At 44.7% G+C, this 22,961-nt stretch overlaps 2 protein-coding genes and 1 pseudogene across 3 annotated transcripts; 1 reads left to right on the top strand and 2 right to left on the bottom strand.

Moving 5' to 3' along the window:
* Window positions 1-2,185: 2,185 nt before the first annotated feature.
* Window positions 2,186-5,802, bottom strand: LOC146760379 (uncharacterized). The gene is made up of 2 exons (XM_085551542.1): window positions 4,930-5,802; window positions 2,186-4,511 (listed from the first exon to the last, which is right to left on the bottom strand). The coding sequence occupies exons 1-2, from the start codon at window positions 5,020-5,022 to the stop codon at window positions 2,844-2,846; spliced, it is 1,761 nt and encodes a 586-aa protein (XP_085407668.1). The 5' UTR covers window positions 5,023-5,802; the 3' UTR covers window positions 2,186-2,843.
* Window positions 5,803-5,806: 4 nt separating this feature from the next.
* LOC146760378 (uncharacterized) lies at window positions 5,807-8,183 on the top strand (annotated as a pseudogene). Its single transcript, XR_014947685.1, has one exon. The product of XR_014947685.1 is annotated as an uncharacterized LOC146760378 (transcript).
* A 5,162-nt stretch (window positions 8,184-13,345) lies between these two features.
* On the bottom strand, window positions 13,346-19,443 carry LOC146760377 (nuclear pore complex protein Nup153-like; the record flags this gene model as incomplete). The annotated part of the gene is made up of 5 exons (XM_085551543.1): window positions 13,346-13,942; window positions 14,486-14,645; window positions 15,198-15,461; window positions 17,083-17,451; window positions 18,978-19,443. Coding segments are annotated over 5 exons (1,344 nt in total), but the record flags the coding sequence as incomplete, so codon positions are not given.
* Between the last annotated feature and the right edge of the window lie 3,518 nt (window positions 19,444-22,961).

Below are 22,961 nucleotides of genomic sequence, written 5' to 3'. Positions count from 1 at the left end.
CACACACACACACACACACGTTCCACCCCATCCCTGCACACACACACACACACACACACACACACGTACCACCCCATCCCTGCACACACACACACACACACACACACACGTACCACCCCATCCCTGCACACACACACACACACACACATACCACCCCATCCTTGCACACACACACACACACACACACACGTACCACCCCATCCCTGCACACACACACACACACACACACGTTCCACCCCATCCCTGCACACACACACACACACACACACACACGTACCACCCCATCCCTGCACTCACACACACACACACACACACATGTACCACCCCATCCCTGCACACACACACACACACACACACATACCACCCCATCCCTGCACACATACACACACACACACACATACCACCCCATCCTTGCACACACACACACACACACATACCACCCCATCCTTGCACACACACACACACACACACATACACACGTACCACCCCATCCCTGCACTCACACACACACACGTACCACCCCATCCTTGCACACACACACACACACACACATTCCACCCCATCCCTGCACACACACACACACACATGTATCACCCCATCCCTGCACACACACACACACACACACGTATCAACCCATCCCTGCGCGCACACACACACACACACACACACACACATACCACCCTCTCCCTGCACTCACACACACACACACACACACACACACATACCACTCTCTCCCTGCACTCACACACACACACACACACACGTACCACCCCATCCCTGCACACACACACACACACACATGTACCACCCCTTCCTTGCACACACACACACACACACACACGTACCACCCCATCCCTGCACACACACACACACACACACACACGTACCACCCCATCCCTGCACACACACACACACACACACACGTTCCACCCCATCCCTGCACACACACACACACACACACACACACGTACCACCCCATCCCTGCACACACACACACACACACACACACACACGTACCACCCCATCCCTGCACACACACACACACACACACATACCACCCCATCCCTGCACTCACACACACACACACACACATGTACCACCCCATCCCTGCACACACACACACACACACACACACACGTACCACCCCATCCCTGCACACATACACACACACACACACACACGTACCACCCCATCCTTGCACACACACACACACACGTACCACCTCATCCTTGCACACCCTCCCACATGCGTGCACTAATGGACTCACCCATGCACACTCACATGTGTGCAACCCCAGCACTGTCCACGGCTCCGTGCACGCTCATTTGTGCATGAAGATGTGCACAGCCTTGCTCACAGCCATGTGCATACACACAAGTGGGCAAGAACAAACAGTCCACTGGCGTCCCTCTGTCTGTGTCTCACCGGCTGTGTCACCAGAAGAGAATTCAACTCTCAAGAATGAAGAACTCACATCTGGCTCCAAGGAATGTAACTGTCCTATCTCCCAGAGATCTCCACTGTCTCACCTGGTTGTGAGCGTCCCTCACAGCCAGCCAGAAAAGCAAGCAGAGGCTGAGACCAAGGAACCCCTCCCTGATGTGCAGCTCTCTGACAGTTTCTCTTTACACAGAGTGCTGGCGGCAGCCGCGTGCATTATCACACGCACTTGTATGGGCAGTTGGTGTCTAGACGTGAAGGAGACTTGCTAATTGCCCTGCTGACATATAGGGACAGACAGAAAATTTCAAGTAGGAGCTAGAGCATGTATATAAAGGATGTACGGACCTACAGTTAAGGATGTGGATTTGCATCTGAGTCTGTGCCTGCAGACGATGCAAGCGCTATGCATTGTCACCCAATGGAAATGATCAAACAGCTGCTTTGGGACAGACTGTCTGTAGGGCTCAGGAAGTGCGGCCTTCCAAGGTACTTCAGGTGTCCCAAAGAACAGAGGCAAGCAGTGATGATTCCTTTCTCTCTTGATTCTAATACTTGTAGGTAGAGCACTTGAGAAAGACTTTGGAGGCTTTCCTCAGCCTCTACCTTTCCTTGTACGTTTACAAAAGCAGACTGTCTAAAAACAAGAAGACTGGACACACTTTTTGGGTTTGGTTATTTTTATTAGAATTTTTTTAATATTATAATATATATTATATATATTATATAATTTATTATTGTGTTTATTATATTATATATATTATGTATATAATGTATATTATGTATATTATAATATATATATTATATAATCATATATTATAATATATAATATATATAAATAATATACAATATACAAATTTTTTAAAGTTGTTTTGGCGTTTTTGTTGTTTTTTGTTGTTTTATTCCAGTCCAGTGTAATAAATTCTCAGTCTTACAAGGGATGAATTTTTAAGGCCTTCCTGCTGATGGACCACACTCCACTTGAACATCAAGTGGAGCATGAGGTAGCCTTCATCCAGAAAGGTGGAATCTTGATGGGATGTTGCTGTCTTATGGAGAGGAATCTCGGCGTCCCCCAGGCTGAGCCAACACACGGACACAGATTTCTGGATGGTGACCATCACTTTCTGCCCCTGCTCCTGCTGCCTGGTCTCTCTTCATCATCGGTATCCAGCAGGAGATCACGAAGCCCTGGAGGCACGGTGATATCCAGGTCATCGTCTGAAACTTCTTCCACCAGATTGGAAGGGACCAGTCCTCTTGTGCCATCCGTCAGCTCTCCCAGAAACCAGCCATCCTCATCCATGTCTCCACAGATGTAAACGTATTGTCCAGGTGTCAGTGGAAGCTCGTTTTCTGGGTCCTCATTAGGGCCCTCATAAGGATTTTGTAGCTGTGACGAGCTAAGAATCTTCGTTTTGGTGGTGATGGTCTGCGAAAATGTAGATGCAGACTGCCACTGGCCACTCTTTTGACTCCCCCGGCTTTTCCTGGGGATTGGGGCATTCCTGTTTGGGATTTCTGTGTGGCCTCAGCTTTTTCCCCATCTCCTGGAGCTGTGTGCATTTTTCCTCCAGACTCTTGCTGAGCACTCCAAGCTTGATGTCAGCCTGCTGGAGGTCTCTCAGCAGGTGGTTCTGGGCCTTCAGGGCCTGGCAGTGACTCTCCAGGTTGCTCAGGGCTTGTTGGAGGTAGCTGCACTGCTCCAGCAGCTTGCTGCTTGTGCTGCCTGGGAACCCCGGGTCTTCCTTGGCCGTCTCATTCTCCTTTTCCAGATGCTGTCCCTGCAGCTGGTTGATGTCCTCTGCCTTCTCTGTGGCCTCTTTGGATGTGGAAGAGGCCTCCTTGAGGTGCTGGACTATTTCCAGCAGCTGCTGGGTACAGAGGCAGAGCGTACGCATCTTGTCCTTGAGCCGCTCGACCTCCTCCCACATCTGCTGAGAGCTTCTGCTCCTCAGCAGGCAGCACTTCTCTCCAAGGAGGCTGCACTGTCTATGCAGCTCCTTTAGCTTCCTCAGCAGATGGGTGTTCTGCTCCTGCTGCTCTCTGTGCTCAGGTGGGCAGGCCTCTTGTTGCTCTGCAGCCTCCTTTTCCAAATGCTGTCCCTGCAGCTGGTTGACCTCCTCTGCCTTCTCTGTGGTGTCTTTGGATGCGGAAGAGGCCTCCTTGAGCTGCCAGACTATTTCCAGCAGCTGCTGGGTACGGAGGCAGAGCGTACGCATCTTGTCCTTGAGCCACTCCACCTCCTCCCACATCTGCTGAGAGCTTCTGCTCTTCTCTTCAAGGAGGCTGCACCGTCTCTGCAGCTCCTTCAGCTTACTCAGCAGATGGGTGTTCTGCTCCTGCTGCTCCCTGCGCTCAGGTGGGCAGGCCTCTTGTTGTTCTGTAGCCTGAACACCCACCTCTGCTACAGCCCGATGGCAGGCCCTGGCCCTGTTGAAGAAGACGCGTGGCTGCCCCTCCACGTGCTCCAGGATGTACTGCAGGAAGCGTCTTCTCTGCTCCTGCAGCTCACACTGGAGGCGCTTGCTCTCCACGGCCTGCTCTGCACGGGACTTCCAGCAGAGCTGCCGCTGGACTTCCTGCTGCATTCTGCGGTCCGCTCTGCTGCTGTCGCTCCTCAGCAGCGCCTCCGCCAGCTGCCGCTGCAGTTGCCATGCCTGGCGGATGGTGTCGTTGCGCCGCTTCTGCAGCAGCTCCTGCATCTGGTGCAGCTGGGCCTCCTTCTCCTGCAGCAGTTGGCAGATCTCTGCTTGCCACTGCCTCAGGCTCTGCTCCCGCAGGCGCTGCAGCTTTGACACCCGCACCTGCTCCCACTTGGAGCGCAGTTTGTCGGCCAGCAGCTGCCGCTCCCGCTCTGCCGCCTCCTGCCGCTCACGTCTCTCAGCAGCGCAGCGGCGCTGCAGCTCCTGGGAGCGGAGCCGCTCGCCCTCCAGCTGGGCCTGCAGTGCCTTCAGCTCCTGCCTCTTCTCCTCCCGCTGCGCAGGGCAGGCGGGGGGCTGTGCCGGGCCCCGGCGGGGAGAGGGCCGGCTGCCCGGGATCCCCAGGTCTTCCTTGGCTGTCTCTGGCACCTAGAACCAGAAAACCATAGAATAACAGAATGGTTTGTGTAGGAAGGGGCCTTCAAGACTCTCCCGTTCCAAGCCCATGCCAAGGGCAGGGACAACTTCCACTAGGTCAGGTTGCCCAAAGGTGCGTCCAGCCTGGCCTGGGGCATTGCCAGGCGTGTGGCAACCACAGCCTCTCTGGGCAGCCTGTGCCAGCGCCTCTGCCCCCTCATGGTGTCCTGTCTTCTTATATCTCATCCAGATCTCCCCTCTTCTACTTTCAGGGCACTGTCCTTTGTTGTATCACTACCCTCCCTTACAACCAGTACATCTCCAGCTTTCCCCAGTTCTCCTTCAGGCACTGGAGGGCCGCTCTGTGGTTTCTCCAGAGCCTCCCCTCCCCAGGCTGAACAATCCCCACTCTCTCAGTGTGTCATCTTACCTGGACGTGAGCGTCCTTCACGGCAAGTCGACTGGAGCCCTGCTCTGCACGGTGGCAGTGCAGAGCTCCCTCCTTTTCTTGGGAGCAGGACATTGCGTTACGGAGCACATCTGCCCAGCTCCCCACGATGTAATAGGTGAAGAGCCTCCTCTCCAGCTCCAGCTGATGCTGGAGGTGGCGGATGCAGGCGGGCTGCTCACCATTCGTCTCCCAGCGCAGCTTGCTGAGGACGTCCTGCAGCTGGGCATGGGCCGCCTCGCTGCTGGGGGGGTTCCTTAGCACCTTGGCCAGCTGCTGCTGCAGCTCCCGAGCCTGGCGCAGGGCTGCATCGCAATCACGCTGCAGCAGCTCCTTTGTCGCGCGCAGCTCGGCCTCCTTCCAGAGCAGCAGCTGCCGGGTCCCCGTCACCCGCTGCCGCTGCTCCCACTCCTTCAGCTGCTGCTCTTCCTGGGCCTGCTGCTTCTCCCAGGCACAGCGCAGTTGGTCGGTCAGCAGCTGCCGCTCCCGCTCTGCCGCCTTCTGCAGTTCACATCTCTCGGCAGCCCAGCGGCGCTGCAGCTCCTGGCAGTGGAGCCGCTCGCCCTCCAGCTGGGCCTGCAGCACCTCCAGCTTCCAGCTGTTCTTCTCCTGCTGCACAGGATGAGCTCACATAGTGGTGCAGATGAAGAGGTATTGTACAAGCCATTCACTGTGCGGGCTATATTCATCTCTATAGCCGAACCATGCCAAGTCAGTGAAAGAAGTAACTTGCTGGATTCTAAAATAGTTTTGCTTGAGAACGGCGCTGTTGCCAACTCTACTTGTTACAAAATGAACTACACCAGAGAGAGAAGGAAAGGGCAGCAAAGTTTTATATTTCTTTATGTTAGGAAAAATGGTAAATTTCTCAACCAATATGCTACTCAAGTATCCCCTGTATAGCCCTGAACCATGACCCATGTAGGGGTGTTAGAGTATTGTGAAGTTATGAAACAGCAGAGGTAGACAATAATAGTGCTGACATTGCTATTTAGTAGTTAATCAGTTAAAATGTATAGTTTAACCATAAGACAGATGGAATGGACTGGTCTAGCCCGGATGGCTCGGATGAAAGAAGATAATGAATTTCTGGACAAGTTCAAAAGAAGAGTAACACGTGAAGCATGAAGCCTGGGCCTAGGATGAAACACGAGAAAGAAGGACTGAAGATGTATTGATTAATCACGAGAAATGAATAACATAAATGATGTAATGTTTACCTAATCATATAAATATAGGACGTTTGTAAAGCTTAAGGGTCATTCACTAGGAGTGACCCAAGCTCTGTATGCATGTTTCACCTGAGCACTGAGCTTGTTAATAAAATCAACCCTGGAGTACCCACGAGTTCGAGTCTCGACCTGGTTCCTTTCTGCAACAGTTTGGCACCCCAGATGGGACTCTAGGCGTTGATTGGGGTAAGTGCCTAAATTTTTTATTATATCCAGGGGGAAGTGCATCCACTCTTTTAAGGGTTCGAGTCCTATTTTTGGGGTTCGAGTCCCCGAGGCTTCTTATTTTTGGGGGGTTTGGGGTTCTATTTTTCTGAGGTTTATTTTCCTCATTACAGAGTGGCTGCAATTCTCACTGGACCTTGGATTTCTATTTGGAGAATAGTTATGGGGGGATCGCCGTCTATAATTAAGGGTTCACCCTTAGAGGAAATTTTGTGTAACTGGAGTAAGATTGAAGGTGTTGTGGGGTTAAAAAAGAAGCGAGTGATCACTCTGTGTCAGGATGACTGGCCATTCTTAACCCGGGTTCGTGGGGCTGGTCCCGACGAAGTATGGCCACCTGAGGGGACGTTTGATGATAAACGTCTTGCTACCATGCGGCGAATACTCCAAGATAGAAATCCTTATCAAATGGATTATTTATATGTGTGGATAAATTGGGCTGATAAAAGAAATCAAATTAAGTTGGGGAAGGCTACTAGCAAAACTGAATTATTAGCATATTTTGATGAATTACATCAGGGTGGGTATAATTCTGATCGGGAAAAAGATGGAAATAATAAAGAAGTGGGGCAGTATCCGATGACTATTGAATTTCATTCTAATCCGAGGGTTGGTCCTGATACCGGCCCTGATGTACCACCTCTATTAGCAGCAGCAGTACATCAGCCTTGGAAACCGGGAGATTTGATGCTATGGCAAGAGAAAATGCCGCGTTTATGGGAGGATGCGGAAAAATGTGCTAAGATGTTGTCTAGTATTTTCAGAGATTATAAACCTAATTGGGAGGACATACAGACTCTGTTACAGGAATTATTTACTGTAGAAGAGAGAGAGAAGATCATGGCTAAGGATAGAGAGTTATCAAATACTAATCCAGGAAGACCCGTATGGCCCATAGCTGATCCGAAATGGAATATTGTTAGACAGGATGAGCTTCAGGCTTGGAGAACGGCTACACAGGGTTTGCTAGAGGCTGTACGCCAGTGTGTCGAGCGGGTTACTAATTGGTCCAAAGTACAGGAATGTCAGCAACGGTTGGATGAACATCCCAGTGATTATTGGCATAGACTTCGTTCTGTTTTACTTAAGTATGGGGGTATGACAGAGCAGACTTTTCAAGAGCCGCTTGCAATTAGTGTGTTTGTAAATCAGGCTGCACCCGATATTAATAAGTATTTTAAGAAACATATGCCGGGATGGCAGGCAGAGGGGTTGCAAAAAATATTATCTGTTGCTACGTTTGTATACAATGGGCGAGATCAGGAGAGACAGGAGAAAATGCAAAAAGAGAAGGATGAGGAGCGAAAGCGACAGGAACGAGAGAGAGAGACCGAGAGGAAACGTGAGAGGCAGGAAAAACGAGAAGATATGGCTTTTTTGGCAGCTGCGATTACTCAGTCAGCTCAACAGAATAGGTGGCAAAATGCTAGAGGCAGAGGTAGAGGAAATCGGGGAAGGAGACGAGGATTTCCACCCCAGATTGGTGGAGAAATTGTATGTTATTGATGTGGAGATTTTGGACATATGCAGCGAGAATGCCCCCTCAGACCTCGACCTTTTCTAACCCCCCAGGGTTATCCGGTGACAGACGCATCTGGGCCTCATATAGATTCAGGAGTGGGAGGCTTGCGACGAACTCACTCGCAATAACAGGAGGATGGCTGTTACTCTGAGTCCAGAAGGTCATGTAATCGCAGAAGTAGATGGGCTAGAAGTTACATTCTTAGTAGATACAGGAGCAACTTTAAGTTTGTTAAATTTTGATTTGCCTGAAAAATCACTAGAAACTGTTACTGTCAAGGGAGTTTTAGGGGTAGAAGAGAAATACTTGAGTAAACCACTGCCTGTAACCTTGTCAGGACGGATGACATGGGCACAGTTTGTTATTTCACCCACTTCTCCAATATCCCTATTAGGAAGAGATGTCCTCCGAGAACTAGGCACTAAATTAGATTTGAATTCAAAAGGGATGAAACTTTACTTTTTGGGGAATGTACTAGCTGTAGAAAGAGAACAGAAACAGAAAATTGAAATTCCAGATGACTTAAAAGACATACCCTCCGGTTTGTGGAGTCATAGTAGTAAGGATATAGGATTTTTGAAATCTGCAAAACCAGTGGTAATCAAGACAAAAGCTGGACCACCGCCCTCAATTAAACAGTACCCGATTGCGACAGAAGCATTACCTAGTTTAAAGAAACAAATTCAGTATTTTATTGATGAAGGGATATTGAGACCCATTATTAGTCCATATAATACTCCTATTCTGCCTGTTTCTAAAAATAGAAAGGATGAGGACGGGAACCCTGAATATCGTTTTGTACAAGATTTAAGAGCAATTAATGAACATGTTGAAGCCCTGCACCCTGTAGTTCCTGACCCTTCACTAATATTAACTGAAATACCAGAATGGTCCAGGTGGTATACTGTAATGGATCTGACGGGAGCTTTCTTTAGTATACCTATTGCTGAGGAAAGCCAAGAGATCTTTGCTTTCACATGGGAAGGGAAACAGTTAACGTGGACTCGGTTACCTCAGGGGTTTACGAGTTCACCAACTTTGTTCTCACAGATTTTGAAAAATGATTTAAAGGATGTTATTTTACCTCAAAAATCGGTGTTGGTTCAATATGTTGATGATTTACTTATTGCTAGTGCAACAAAAGAAGCTTGCATAGAAGACACAAAGTATTTATGTAATAAATTGTATGAAAAAGGACATAAAGTCTCCCTTTCCAAATTGCAGTTTTGTAAGCCTGAGGTAAAGTATTTAGGGTATGTATTAGCTTCAGGGGTAAGGAAAATTGATCCAGAACGAATTAATGCTGTACAAGCAGTACCTAGGCCAATCACAAAGAAACAGATGAGGGCATTTTTAGGACAGGCTGGATTTTGCCGACCATGGATTATAGGGTATAGTGAAATTGTTAAACCTTTACAAGAAGCTACTAAGGACCAGGCCATCGAACCGATACCATGGACTGATGAAATGCAGCAAGCTTTCCAGGCTATTAAACAGGCGCTGGTATCCGCACCGGCTTTGGGACTGCCCGACTATGGTAAGCCGTTTACCTTATATGTTACCGAATCAAGAGGAATTGCAAAAGGAGTTTTAGTTCAAAAATTTGGACCTTACGAGCGGCCTGTCGCCTATTACTCACAGTCATTAGATCCTGTTGTGAGGGGAACTCCCTATTGCATTCGAGCTGTGGCTGCAGCGGCAGAACTCACCGAGAAAGTCCGGACCATTGTCTTGGGACATCCCCTGGTTGTAAAGGTTCCGCATGAAGTAGAAATCTTGCTTAAAAGGTATGCAGAAAAATCCCTTTCTCCACAGCGCGCTCACCGCTACGAAGTCATTTTGCTCCTAGCTGATAATATCACCTTAGAGCGATCAAAACCTTTGAATCCAGCCACCTTACTCCCTGATTCAACTGGAGAACAAAATAAACACGATTGTGTGCAGGTGATTCACTCAGTCTCACGACCGAGGGAAGACTTAAAGGATGAGCCATTAACAGAGCCTGAGTTAAACTTGTTTACTGACGGTTCTAGTTATTACATTGCAGGAAAGCGATACACCGGATTTGCTGTGACAACTGAGACAACTGTTCTACTAGCAGAATCTCTCCCAAGCGGGTTGGGAGCACAAGGAGCAGAACTTATTGCGCTCTGTAGAGCGGCACGATTAGCACGCGGCAAGAAGGTAAATATATACACGGACTCAAAGTATGCTTTTGGAATTTGCCATGCTATCGGCATGCTCTGGAGAGAGCGAGGCTTTCTGACCTCTGCAGGGAGAACAATAGCTCACGGTGAGCTAATAAATGACCTATTACTGGCTATACAAGAACCACGAGAGATTGCTGTAGTTTACATACCTGCACACAGCTCTAAAAAACATGCGTTAGCAAAAGGAAACCAACTTGCAGATGCGGCAGCTAGAGCAGCTGCTGTGCACCCTAATTATAGTGTTCCTATTATGACTGTACAAACTATACCACTGCTATCGGACCCTAAGACACTTTATACAGAAATGAATAAAGAGGAACTGGAGGTGTGGATGCGTATGGGAGCTGTTCAAAAGGATGGGATTTGGATGATTGGTGATAAACCTATGTTACCACATAAATATTTGCTAACTTTAGTAAGGTGGTATCATGATAGAAGCCATGGCGGTCCAGGAAATATTGCAAATCAGATTGATCGTTTGTGGATAGCACCGGGAGTATATGCAGCAGCTAGACGAATTGCTGCAGGATGTGAAATATGTCAAAAGTACGGGATAACCAGACCCAGGATGGAAGAAGGGAAGAGACCTCCAGCTGAATATCCTTTTCAGAAACTTCAAATTGACTTTGCTGAAATGCCACCAGTATTGGGATTTAAATATATGTTAGTTATTGTGGATCATTTGTCTGGCTGGGTGGAAGCATTTCCTACACGAAAGAATGATACAAAAACTGTGATTAAAATTCTGTTACGAGACTTAATTCCAAGGTACGGAGTCCCAGAAGAAATAGACTCAGACAGGGGAACACATTTTGTTTCCTCAATGATGGCCGAATTGTCAAAGACACTGGGAATTACTATGGCGGCACATACACCGTATCATCCACAGTCATCCGGAAAGGTAGAGAGAATGAATAGGACTATTAAAGATAGATTAGGCAAAGTAATGTCACAAACAGGACTCAAATGGCCAGATGCATTACCTTTAGTCTTATGGGATTTGAGAACATCCCCTAGGGAGCCTTTAAAAATTAGTCCAGCTGAGGTTTTATTTGGGAGAGTAGTGGCAGTACCAGGAACATATGTCTCAGCAAAAACTGCACTTTTGGAAGGGGAAGAGAATATTACTCAATATTTGTTGTATTTACAAGATTCTTTTAAGAGAATTCAGCAATATGCTTATTGTTATCAAGGATTACCAAGAGATGTTAAAGTACATGATATTATTCCAGGAGATATGGTAATGGTGAAAGTGTTTAAACGGAAACATAAAATGGAGCCCAAATGGGAAGGGCCCTATTGTGTGTTGTTAACTTCTCTTTATGCTATCAAGGTCAAGGGTAAAGAGGCATGGATCCATCATACTCATGTGAAAAAGGTCTCTGCATCCTTTTCTTCCTCGTCTGCATAGCTTCAGGACATCGGTACCAGTATGAATTCTCCTATCGGGACATTTTGACTGGACATCAGGTAACTTTGAAAACGAAAGAGGTTTCTACGACTCAGCGTGAATTCATCATAGAAGGAGAAAGAAATACTGACTTATTACAACTCAACAATGTCCGAACCCCTTTTGGCACATTTCGATGGTATATCCCCGGTAGTACTCGAGCTAATTTTAGTTTTTGCATTAGAGCACGATTTTCTTATCCTTCATACCCCAGAGTACCTCCTCCTCGGCTCCGAGCGGTATGGGTTAACCATAATATTAATTTTAGAGAACCAAGCAGTGGTACTGGAATCTGGTGTGTGGGTATGCTCCCCGGCTTCAACAATTCGTGCTGTCATAAATTCTCCATTGCGTACCCTCGGGACGGGTTTAAATTAGTTCATACACATTGGCAAGAGGTAAAATGGGGACCTATGTCCTGGCATGACACAAGTAGCCATACTCAGCAGATGAGACACCGAAGGTCTTTACAGCCACATGTCTCTTATGAATTAGGCCACTATCGTTATTGGACAGATAATTCTCATGTATCAATAATGCAATCGTTTGCCCAGAATCTAAATGTCAGTGATTGTTGGATTTGTTCAGCCTTACCTAGATCAGTAGCACATGGAGTAAATTTGATTGGTATCCCTATTCATGTTAATACTACTATTGGTCATATTTGGAATACAACAATATTAAGAAGTAATTTTACCACTCATGCTTTATCATTGGCTCATACACGATTGGAGAACAATACTTATATTCATTGTGTTGAAAATCGTGATTCTACTGGAACCTATTTGGGAAATTGGACTTTACGATGTGATAATCTCACTGCTATTAAAAACAGAAATCAATTGATTTTGAGTCTCCCAGGAGCCTATTGGCTGTGTGGAGAACATGCGTACAAAATTTTACCCAAAAAGTGGCGAGGAAGATGCACTTTAGGCCTAGTTGTACCCGATATGGAGATCATTCCCAGAGAAATAAATGGAACGTTATGGCATAGGTCTTTCTATGGACGTACTAAAAGAACTATTTTAAATCCTTTAATTGAACGACCAACAGGATTCCATGCATTTGTGCGTTGGTTTATACCTGGTTTAGGTGTTAGTGAATTGGAAAAAGCAATACTGAATGTGTCAGGGGAGGTGGAGAAGTTAGCTAATGCAACGGCTTATGGCTTATTAACTATACAAGGCGAGCTTACAAACTTATCTAAAGTAGTTTTGCAAAATAGAATGGCACTAGATATGCTTTTAGCTTCGCAAGGGGGAGTGTGTACTGTATTGAATGCTAGTTGCTGTATGTATGTTGATCAAACTGGAGAATTATTAACTGATGTTGGGAAAATATGGGAAGTAAGTAAGACAATGCAAGAAATACAGAAGGATGATACTCGATGGGGTTTTTCTGAAACATGGCATTGGCTGACATCCTGGTTGCCAAATCTTTCTGCTATTGCTAAGAAAATTATCTTGATTATAATTGTTGTGATTGTTCTGATTGTTATTGTTTATGTACTAATACAATGCTGTATGCGAATGGGGTCTGCTTTAACTGTAAAGGCACCACCGCCACCTAAGATAGTTTTTGGTGGATATCAGTAGAATACTTGGGAAAGTAGCTATTAGAAAAGGGGGGACTGTTAGGAAAAATGGTAAATTTCTCAACCAATATGCTACTCAAGTATCCCCTGTATAGCCCTGAACCATGACCCATGTAGGGGTGTTAGAGTATTGTGAAGTTATGAAACAGCAGAGGTAGACAATAATAGTGCTGACATTGCTATTTAGTAGTTAATCAGTTAAAATGTATAGTTTAACCATAAGACAGATGGAATGGACTGGTCTAGCCCGGATGGCTCGGATGAAAGAAGATAATGAATTTCTGGACAAGTTCAAAAGAAGAGTAACACGTGAAGCATGAAGCCTGGGCCTAGGATGAAACACGAGAAAGAAGGACTGAAGATGTATTGATTAATCACGAGAAATGAATAACATAAATGATGTAATGTTTACCTAATCATATAAATATAGGACGTTTGTAAAGCTTAAGGGTCATTCACTAGGAGTGACCCAAGCTCTGTATGCATGTTTCACCTGAGCACTGAGCTTGTTAATAAAATCAACCCTGGAGTACCCACGAGTTCGAGTCTCGACCTGGTTCCTTTCTGCAACACTTTAGGCAGATCTGACTTCAGCTAACCCAGCACGAGGTACGATCCCAACAACTGAACAATGCAGGGCAGCAGCTGCTTTGAAAGTTGCTTTACCAATCTGCCGATTACTTTTTACGTCTAATTGCAGTCTTTATCTTCTGACCGGGAACTGAAGATCCGGAGGCAGAGAAAATATTTTTTCCATTAGTCCTATGAATAGAAACCGGTAGCACAGAGTTAGGACAACGCAGAGTTAGCGCAACGACACATCATCAGTAGGGTAAAACTAACCTGTCTCACGACGGTCTAAACCCAGCTGACGTTCCCTACTGTTAGCTGACAGTTCAGTAGCAGCACTGAGCAGATATTCCAGAACAACTGTTTTATCATCTGGCTGCTCACTACTCAGCAGCTGGCAACAGACAACGTATGATGAATGGGAAGAGAGTTCCAGAAACCAAAAGCAATGAAATCTCTCTCATTCAGCAGGTAAGCAGCAGCGTAACAGCTCAATTCAGATCTTATTTTTCAAGAACACTTCTCATGGCTGCATGATATTTCTGAGAGCTGTGCTGCTATAAAGCCATCGTTGCCTACTTAGCCAGTCACACTAACAGAGCGAGGAGAGATGCTGTCCTTAGACATAAATTCCGAAGTACATCTGAGCACCTCGCAATTTAACATCAGTAGAGGCTGCCTGCGCTCCACAGATAGTACCAAAAGCTCAAGTGAAAATCTGATTTGGTCTCTTACCCCACTGTAAACGTTGCAGGTTGGCTGAATGAAAATCCTGAAGAGCCGGAAGGTAGTACCGATGCTGCCGGTGCAGGAGGATTTGCACCAAAAGTAAATACTTCTGGGTTACTCGTGAAGTTGAAATTAGAAGTACTACTCCCAAACTGGAATACGGGACCTGAGAAAGACGGGGTAGAAGGAGAAGGGAATAAGAAAGTTGAAATTTGAGTTTGTTCTTTCCAGGAAAGTCCTCCCCTCCTTCCTCCCACCACCTCTAACATACATTGCTTAGACCTTGCTCAAGGCGGCACAGCTTGGGGTGGGAGGGAGGTTTACCAGAAATGCTAAGTTACAACAGGAACAACACCTAGACAACGTCATTTGTTTCAGTAGAGCATCATAAAGAGATTTTTAGACTGCTGGCAAATTGCTAAGGAACTGTCTGCTGCTACCTGTACTGCCATTAGTCTATGGCTGCATGCACCACAATATACAACAATGTACAACCTATTGGTGAAGGTAGTGTACCTCTCCGGCAGTAAGGAATCAGATGCAAAATACTTAACCCTGTGTCTTCTCCCTCTATGGAGGGCAATTCTTACAGTAGAGTATGTACAAAAGGCAGAAGTAATTTCATTCACTAAACTTCAGCTGCACTTCATGGAAACCAACTCACTGACTAACCAAGCTCTCTTTGAGACCTGAAACGAAAAGGATGGTCAACACTCACCAGCATTGGAGGCACCAGAGCCAAAACCTGGCTGTTGGCTCAATTGCTGTCCAAACACAGTACTGCTTGTCACAGAGCCGAAGGCAGGAGGCGCAGGCTGAGAGCCAGATGAAAACAGTGATGTCGACAAAGATCCAAAGCTGGGAGCATTTGGCTGGCCAGGGCCCTGGCTCTGGCCAAATGCTGGTAGCTGACTGGCACCAAATGCTGGTCCAGCAGCAGGCGCTGAAGACCCAGACCCAAAGACAAATGTAGAGGATGACCCTAAAGGAAAAGAAGAGAAATTTCAGTATGTGCTGAGTTGTTTTGTTTGTTACAGAGCTTTATGTTTGAAGCCAAGTAGGTAAAACAACAAACAGCACCTCATTCATGATAGGAATCCTACCTTTTCTTGTAAGTTACATGAAAAACAGCATACTTAAAGGAGTCAGACAACGCACACCTCAAACACGGGTTGTCTAGACTCAAATTACTGTTAGCCATTCATGCTCTAGAAGCAGGCTCCCACAAAGAGCACAAGCTGATTTGTATTACTAAGACTTATTTATACCACGGGTAAAGAACACTCACTCACTTATTTGTATTATTTTAAGCGTTCAAAACACAGCTCCTGATCTATTAGAATGAGGAGAACGCCAATCTTTCCTCTCATAAGCAACTGCTCCCCTTCCTCATCCAAATGTTTACAATTATCAATTTCTGGAGACCACATCAGGCTTGCAGGGACCTAACTGAGCTACCAGAATAATTCTGTCTCTCCATATAATAGCAAACAAGCTCATTCAATTAGCTGCTTTGGTTCTGCATGGCCAGCAGAAATAATGAGAAAAAAATACAGGACTGAGCTGTGACTTCAAACATACACACTTCTGCTGAGCAAAAAGAGACCTTCTAAATAGCGCTATTAATCTAAATGCAATTTAAGCAGACGTCACGCAACACAAAAATACCAACTGCTGCAATGTAACTTGGAATGGCTGATTGTTTTTCCAGGAAAAAAAACAGAAGTTAAGACGGACTAAAAAGCATTCCAGTGCAGCGACTCGACACGGACTCAGATGTGAACGATCCAAATCGTTTATTACAAGTTCTCACATCCCTTATATACCTTCACAAGTTGTTATTTTCTAGCTTTCCCACCCGCCCTTACAACTTTCCCAAACACCTTATATGTCAACAAAGCATTCTACAAAACACTTTTCAACTGTCCATGCAGGCACATATCCAATCAGAGCTGTGAGACTCTTCTTCTCCTTGCAGAGGTGTCCTTGGTTCCCATGCTGTTTATCTTGCTCCACAGCTGCTGCTCTGAACAGCTTTTCTTGTATCCCCACATTCCAGTACTTTTATGAAGATTTGAAGATTATGAAGACCAAGAAAATGAAGGACTGGCTATCGTGCTCATTAGAAGTCATGCTTTACAAAGCAGCAGCTGCATATATCAATACTGTGTTTGTAATATACACCTGTGAAGGGTGGATAGTACAAATCTTGATGTTATTTACAACGCTCGAAGAGTTTTAGGTATGGGAGAGAAAAATTCAAGTTATAACTAACTTTTAACCTTCAGCACTGGATTGATACTGAGAAGAGGGAAATTCATTCTCACAATGACAAGTTCCTATGCAAATGAAAGTCAGTAAAGGATTATCCAATGCACAAAATATCACCACAGCCAGTTGATCCCTAAACTGTATTTCCCAGACTGCCTCAAAACTTGACCTGAGCCCCAAGCATTAGCACTGTTTATATATTGTTGGATGTAAATATTCACTACTTTTCTCAATTTCCACGCATTTTCCCTATCTATTCTCCAGGAAACACTCTTTCCCTGCTCCACTTTTGTGATCTAAGAGCAAAAACAAAAGCACCTGCTTAAATGTACCTGTTGAACTCGATGTGGCCGTGGCTCCAAAGGTAAAGCCAGAACTTGCTGCATTGCTACTGTTGGCTCCTGAACCGAAGACAAATGGATTAACTGCTGCACCAGTGGTGGAAGATGTGGTGGTGGGTTTGTTTTCTTGAGAGAAGCCAAATGACTGAGATGCTGTAGATTCTGCAGAATTGCCAAAAGCGGTGCTGCTCACAGTGTTGCTGGCTTGCCCAAACACAAAGGGAGTGGGAACTGGTGCAGGGTTGGAGGAAGAAGTGACGCTGCCAAACAGGCTGCTGCTGTTGGCTGAAGTGGCAGGTACGGCTGCGCTGGAGGAACTAGAGCTCAAGAAGCTGAAGGATGGCTTTGCTGCTCCTTGATCTGAGAGGGAGAACAGAACATAAAACGCTGCAAGACGGCAAACCAAGCGCAACAGAGAGACCCTGTTCCAGCCACTGTACAAGGAGAAATGCTGGACGATGTCTCAACTATTATCCAGCTACTGTGGATTACATAAAATCCAGGTTTAATACACTGATCGCTGCCATGTGCAATTAAAGGAATGGGAGAATTGTGAAGAATGATGACACCACCACAGTTCTAGGCTTTAGTAGTTACGGACACCAAGCACTGGCTATAACAACTGGAACCAGAATGAACCAGTACATCTCAGCTCCTCAAACAAAACTATTCTTCAGATGCTCTGAGAAGAACAACATGCATTACCTGCAACACTTCTGTAGTTTGCTAAATAACACAGCAAAAAAAAAACAACCCACAGTGGTACAGCTGCTTTTGTAGCCTCTCCTGAAATTACAGCCCTGTGCCTACAGCCCTAAAGCTGGCTAAGCCCATCATCCTGCAGCCTCACTCTTTTGGCTTAAGCTCACTGTAATTCAGTACTTTCAAGACCTGCTTTTGGGAGCCATGGAGAACAGCCCCCTGTTACAGAACTGTAACAAAGTACTGAGTGCAATTTTACATTTAAAGTTATCTTTTAAAGTATGCAGTTCTTCAGCTTTCCCTAAGCTTCTGCTCTCTCATTATTACACCTGACCCTGTTCTTGATTTCCCACTGCTGTTTTTCCAGAAGTTACGGACCCTTTTCATCTATGCCACTTTTAAGGGACTCTCTACTGTGCTGAAGAAGGCTCGTTAAAATCTCATTTTTACACAAGGTGTTTCATCAAATTTCCATGGTTAAATCAAACTCCAGAACTTCAACTCAATCATAAGAACCATAACCCCATGCGCTGCTTTTATTCTCTCTGTTCCTTCCCTTATAACTTCCAAAGTTAGTAGAAGTGAGTAATGAACGCTGTTCTGCAAACCATGGCTGATAAGTCATGAAATCAGAATCAGAATTCTTCCACATGGCAATTGTTACTAAAATCTTTCAGCCCGCTCTTTCAGAAGGTTAAAGATGCACAAAACTGTGTAGTACCTATTAAGCAATTTCCACACCTTCATGGCAGTAAATTGCAGCAGCACAGCTGCAAGAACACATGAATGAGACACCTCCTCACATCCCCTTTCACTATGAAAACCATCGCATGAGGCCTCTGTCACCACGCTAAAGACTGTACCACCAACTATGCTGCTAGCACAGAAACCATACAAACCATCCATGCTCATGTGGGATGCAATACAGGTTCCTTAATGTGTGACAATATGTATATATTTTTTGTCTAAACCTAGTCTTAAAACTCACTGAAATCAAAACAGGAATTCTACTAATTGTCTATACGTCAACAACTGGAACACAAATCACACTACACAGAGTAATTAAGCTTTTTCTAAAGCTCCAGTACATGAACCCAGCAACTCCTACAGATTCTGTAACTTATGACTTCAGAGGTACCATCTGAGGGACTTAGACAACTGAAGATAAAAGATATTCTGCTTACCTGAAGTATTGGCTTGGGCCCCAAATGAAAAAGTTGGCTTTGCCTGCTCAGTTTCTTTCTCCGATGGTTTAACAAAGCTGAAGTTGAACATAGGTTTTGCTGTGCTTTCTTCTTTGGTACGTTCAGGCTGCCCAATGGAAAAGACAGGTTGTGCCTTTGACTCTTCATTCTCAACTTTCTTCCCAAACAGTAACGGAGGAGCAGAACTGACAGAATCCTGTTTCTCTTCTGTCCTTCCCAAAACAAACTGCGAGGCAGGAGCCGACTCCACGTTACCAAAAGAGAAGCCTCTCTTTGATGCAGGAGTTTCGTCCTTTTTCTCATCTGATTTCTTAAATGCAAAAGAAGCTGATGCAACTTCATTTTCTGCCACAGTTCCAAAACCAAACCAGACATTTGCAAGTCTAAGACTGACAATCAAAAAACTGCATTTTTCTCTCCAAACTGCAATACAGCTCTGACTTACTCAACTCAGTATGAACTAACACCAGTTAATTTCATGAGCACCACAGAAGTTAACTTGCAAAAGAGCAGATACAGACTCATACAGGAAAGCATTTATAGCATACAACATAGATTCACCTTGTTCATCACTGATGTTGAAACAGTGCTTGGTGACGATGACACAGTACTGCTAGTCAGAAAACTAAAGTTGAATGGAGCCAGAGATGCAGTACTGATGGGTAGGGATATTTTTGGGAGTACCGGTTCCTCCACTTCCTAGAGTTGTAAAGTAAAATTTTTCTCTTTTACAAAACATGCTACTTTCTCATCCTGCTCCGCTCTGATTCGCTACAACAAATATACAACGAATTTGGAACAAATATAACATTTAAAGTATTGTGTACTGAACCCACACAACAAAACACAAAATACCTACAAAGAAAACTACAGATGAAAGAACATTTACTCTGGTAAATCCAGCCTATACCACATGTAAGGATGCAAATCATATATCAGTACATCTTAAAAACAACAGCGTTTGTTCTTGCCTTTTAAGCTATTTGATAACCAAGACTGAATGAGTTAGGGTTTAAATGAGAACTGCCAATCTAATCACAGGCTGCACAGAAGCACCAAGATCTAAATAGAAATGAATGACTAAGCAGAGGGATAAATTGGTACTACAGACATTCAAGCGTATCCTACGACTTACAAGTGTTTCACTATTATGGTCTGAAAAGTTAATGGAACTTAGCTATTTTTATCTGCATCACTATTTTATTTGAATTACATAAACATACTCCATTGTTTATGATTTCTTTATATTGCATCAGCTAAAAGACCAACATAAAGACTGACACTAAAGATACAGTCATAGGCAGCTCAGATAACATCCAATCAGAAAAATAATCTTGAATACTTGTGGCTACAGTTTGATAAAATAGATCTTTTCCCCTTAAAACAGGAAAAAAAGCCTTTCACTACAAGTTCAGTAAGTATCAGCAATCCTAAGTCATCATTAGCAGACATGCAGAACACCATTTTCTAATTCTCTTTTGGACTCCTGGCCCGTACAAGACTTAAACAGGAAAGAATAAATTCAATAAACTTTGTTTACATACTTGACAAATGTTTCAAGTATCGATGCATTATAGAAACCATACAAACCTCCACCAAAACATTCATACTCTTTGGATACCTTGAAAATTGTAATACCAGGCAGAGGAGAGACGTGGTTAAGCAGATAAATCAGCATATTCTTTCATATAATTTAAACTATAGAAATGAAATTGCAGTGAAATTCATGGCTTCCATAGCAGTTGTTACAAGATTTCCTCTTCTTGTATGGTATTCATGGGAAAAAGAAAGAAAGAAAAAAAAAAAATAGTGTGTTATTAAAAGCAATGGGAGATTTAGTTGAGCAGTGAAAATATTTAGTTCAGCATCTTGTTATGCTACACACTATTTTTGAGTTCCCTCTAATCATTTCCTATGGTGGAACATGATGAAGAACTGGGCCCCCTACTTAACATATTTCCCATTGCTACCAAGGTAAAAGGTCACCAATACACAGGAATGTTCACCTAACAACATGAGTCATGCAAATATCATCCTTTACCTGAAGGCAAATTCCTGCCCCTTAATATTTAAATCCCATCTAGCTTTCACTGATTTCTAAACATCACATCCTTCAAATATTCAGAACACACTGAGGGACAAAAAGTCCCTCTCTTTTTTCCTTCCCCTGTCTAATAGGATTTTTCACTTATTTTACCAAAGCAAAATGTTGGCAGAGAAAAAAAAGTCAATTAAAACAAGTTCCCTCCTTTGGCAAAGATGTTCACACTAAAGACAGAGCTGAAGACAGCCACTACTATATCTGACTTTAGAGACCTCAACTCTACTGAGACATCTTGTCTTGTACATGGTGCATTTAATGCATAATAGCAGTATATAATGCACTCAAGCTCACTAACCAAGGGACCATGTAAAATCCACTCTCCTCCACCCTTAGCTAACAACTATTCAGTAAGGATAGAGTAATTCTTAAATCTGCATTCTCCTCCAACTTTGTCATGGCCGTAGTTGATGCCACTGTCTCCTTGGAATTCACAGCTCAAAAATTTCTCTTTAAGACTGGTGCCCTTTCTCTCTCTTCTGAAGAAATGAGACAAGTAGGTTTGATTATTTGTTTTTAAATCGCTGCCAAGTGGTACAACTTTTCAGATGACCTTCTTGGAACAGGACCAATATGGGAAGTTGGTTCAGAGCCTTGCCAGGGTAGTCTGCTCTTAGACAGGTGAGGGAGAGCAACGAATGAGTTGAATTCCAAAGAAATATTCCATTTACCTATATTTGTCCCCAGAAGCTCTGTTCTTGTTCTGACACTGTTAGAAACAAACAATAATACAGCCACAGAAGCCTGCTGGCATAAACACATCAGATGGAGAGCAGAATCAAGCCCACTGAATCTTTTATTGCAGTCACTGAGATGATACAGCTACATGGCAGTGCTATAGCTATCAGCTGCAACAAAGCTACCTGGAACACAGTCATTTTTCATAAAACATTCTCTATCCAAACAGTGGAAGAAAATAGGAACAAAGAACCATTTCTTCCAGATCAGCAGAACTTCGCTTCTACCAGGTCTGAACCACAGTGCAAGTCTGCTTTCACAGACACAAAGGTTAGTCCACAAAATACTAGTCCAGTTTCTAAGGCAGAGACAAAGCTTGCAGTGGTGATAGAGTGTTTAACTTGGGTTTCCAGTATGGTAGCACCACAAAGGTCCAAAGGCTTTTGGCCCTGAAGACCTTTTACTCCATTTTGAGTATAACATACAGAAATCCTTCCTTTAGACTTAACACCAAAACTTTGGAGAGCTCCAAATAGTTCGGGGAATAACAAAACCCAGCAAAGAAAAGTCAGGCCAATTACAAGCATGCCTTGCTCACTGTAGATTCAACCAAGTGCTTGGATCAGATGAAGAAAAAGCAGAACGATACACTTTTCCCCGATACTTCTGTCTGCTCATTCCCTCTCTGCCCTGGAGCAGTCAATTACGCATTAAGAGAGCACAGCAAAGACACCACTCTCAGCTGTAACTGCTTTTGCAAGGCCACATCTTCTGTCTCAGAAATCCCAGGCCACAGTCTGCTAATTGCTAACAGGCTGAAGAGAGCTTTGCAACCCCTTAATGATAATAACCCTGACAAGCCAAAGAACAAGGCCGACAGTGAAAGGAAAGAGACCTAAGTGTCACTCGTTTCCTTGCAGAGGCATTGCCAAGGAGAAAGTGTTTAAGAATTTGCAAATGCAACTGAGCAGGACAGCTTGCAGAGGTGTTGGAGAGTGTTCACAGTCAGCCTAAGGCATGGTGGCAGCACCCAGGCAGGCATGGAGGACATGGGGACAGCACCACTGTGCTACGTGGGGCTCTTACACCTCATCCTGAGATTGCTCTAAGGGTCAGCACCACTCATTCCTGCCTTATCCCTGTTTCTGACCACATTTTGCTTTGGTTGTGATGGCTTTGGGATC

The sequence above is a fragment of the Coturnix japonica genome, chromosome 6, assembly GCF_054131305.1.
Source record: "Coturnix japonica strain WE chromosome 6, WE-NBRP24, whole genome shotgun sequence".
Classification (NCBI taxonomy): domain Eukaryota; kingdom Metazoa; phylum Chordata; class Aves; order Galliformes; family Phasianidae; genus Coturnix; species Coturnix japonica.
This window is presented reverse-complemented; position numbering and strand designations above follow the sequence as displayed.

Bases quoted from the DNA above. Each gene is read 5' to 3' on its own strand.
- LOC146760379 (XM_085551542.1), bottom strand. From the start codon at position 5,022: ATGTCCTGCTCCCAAGAAAAGGAGGGAGCTCTGCACTGCCACCGTGCA. The intron at 4,512-4,929 runs GTAAGATGACAC...TTCTGGTTCTAG, and splicing joins TGAAGGACGCTCACGTCCAG to GTGCCAGAGACAGCCAAGGA.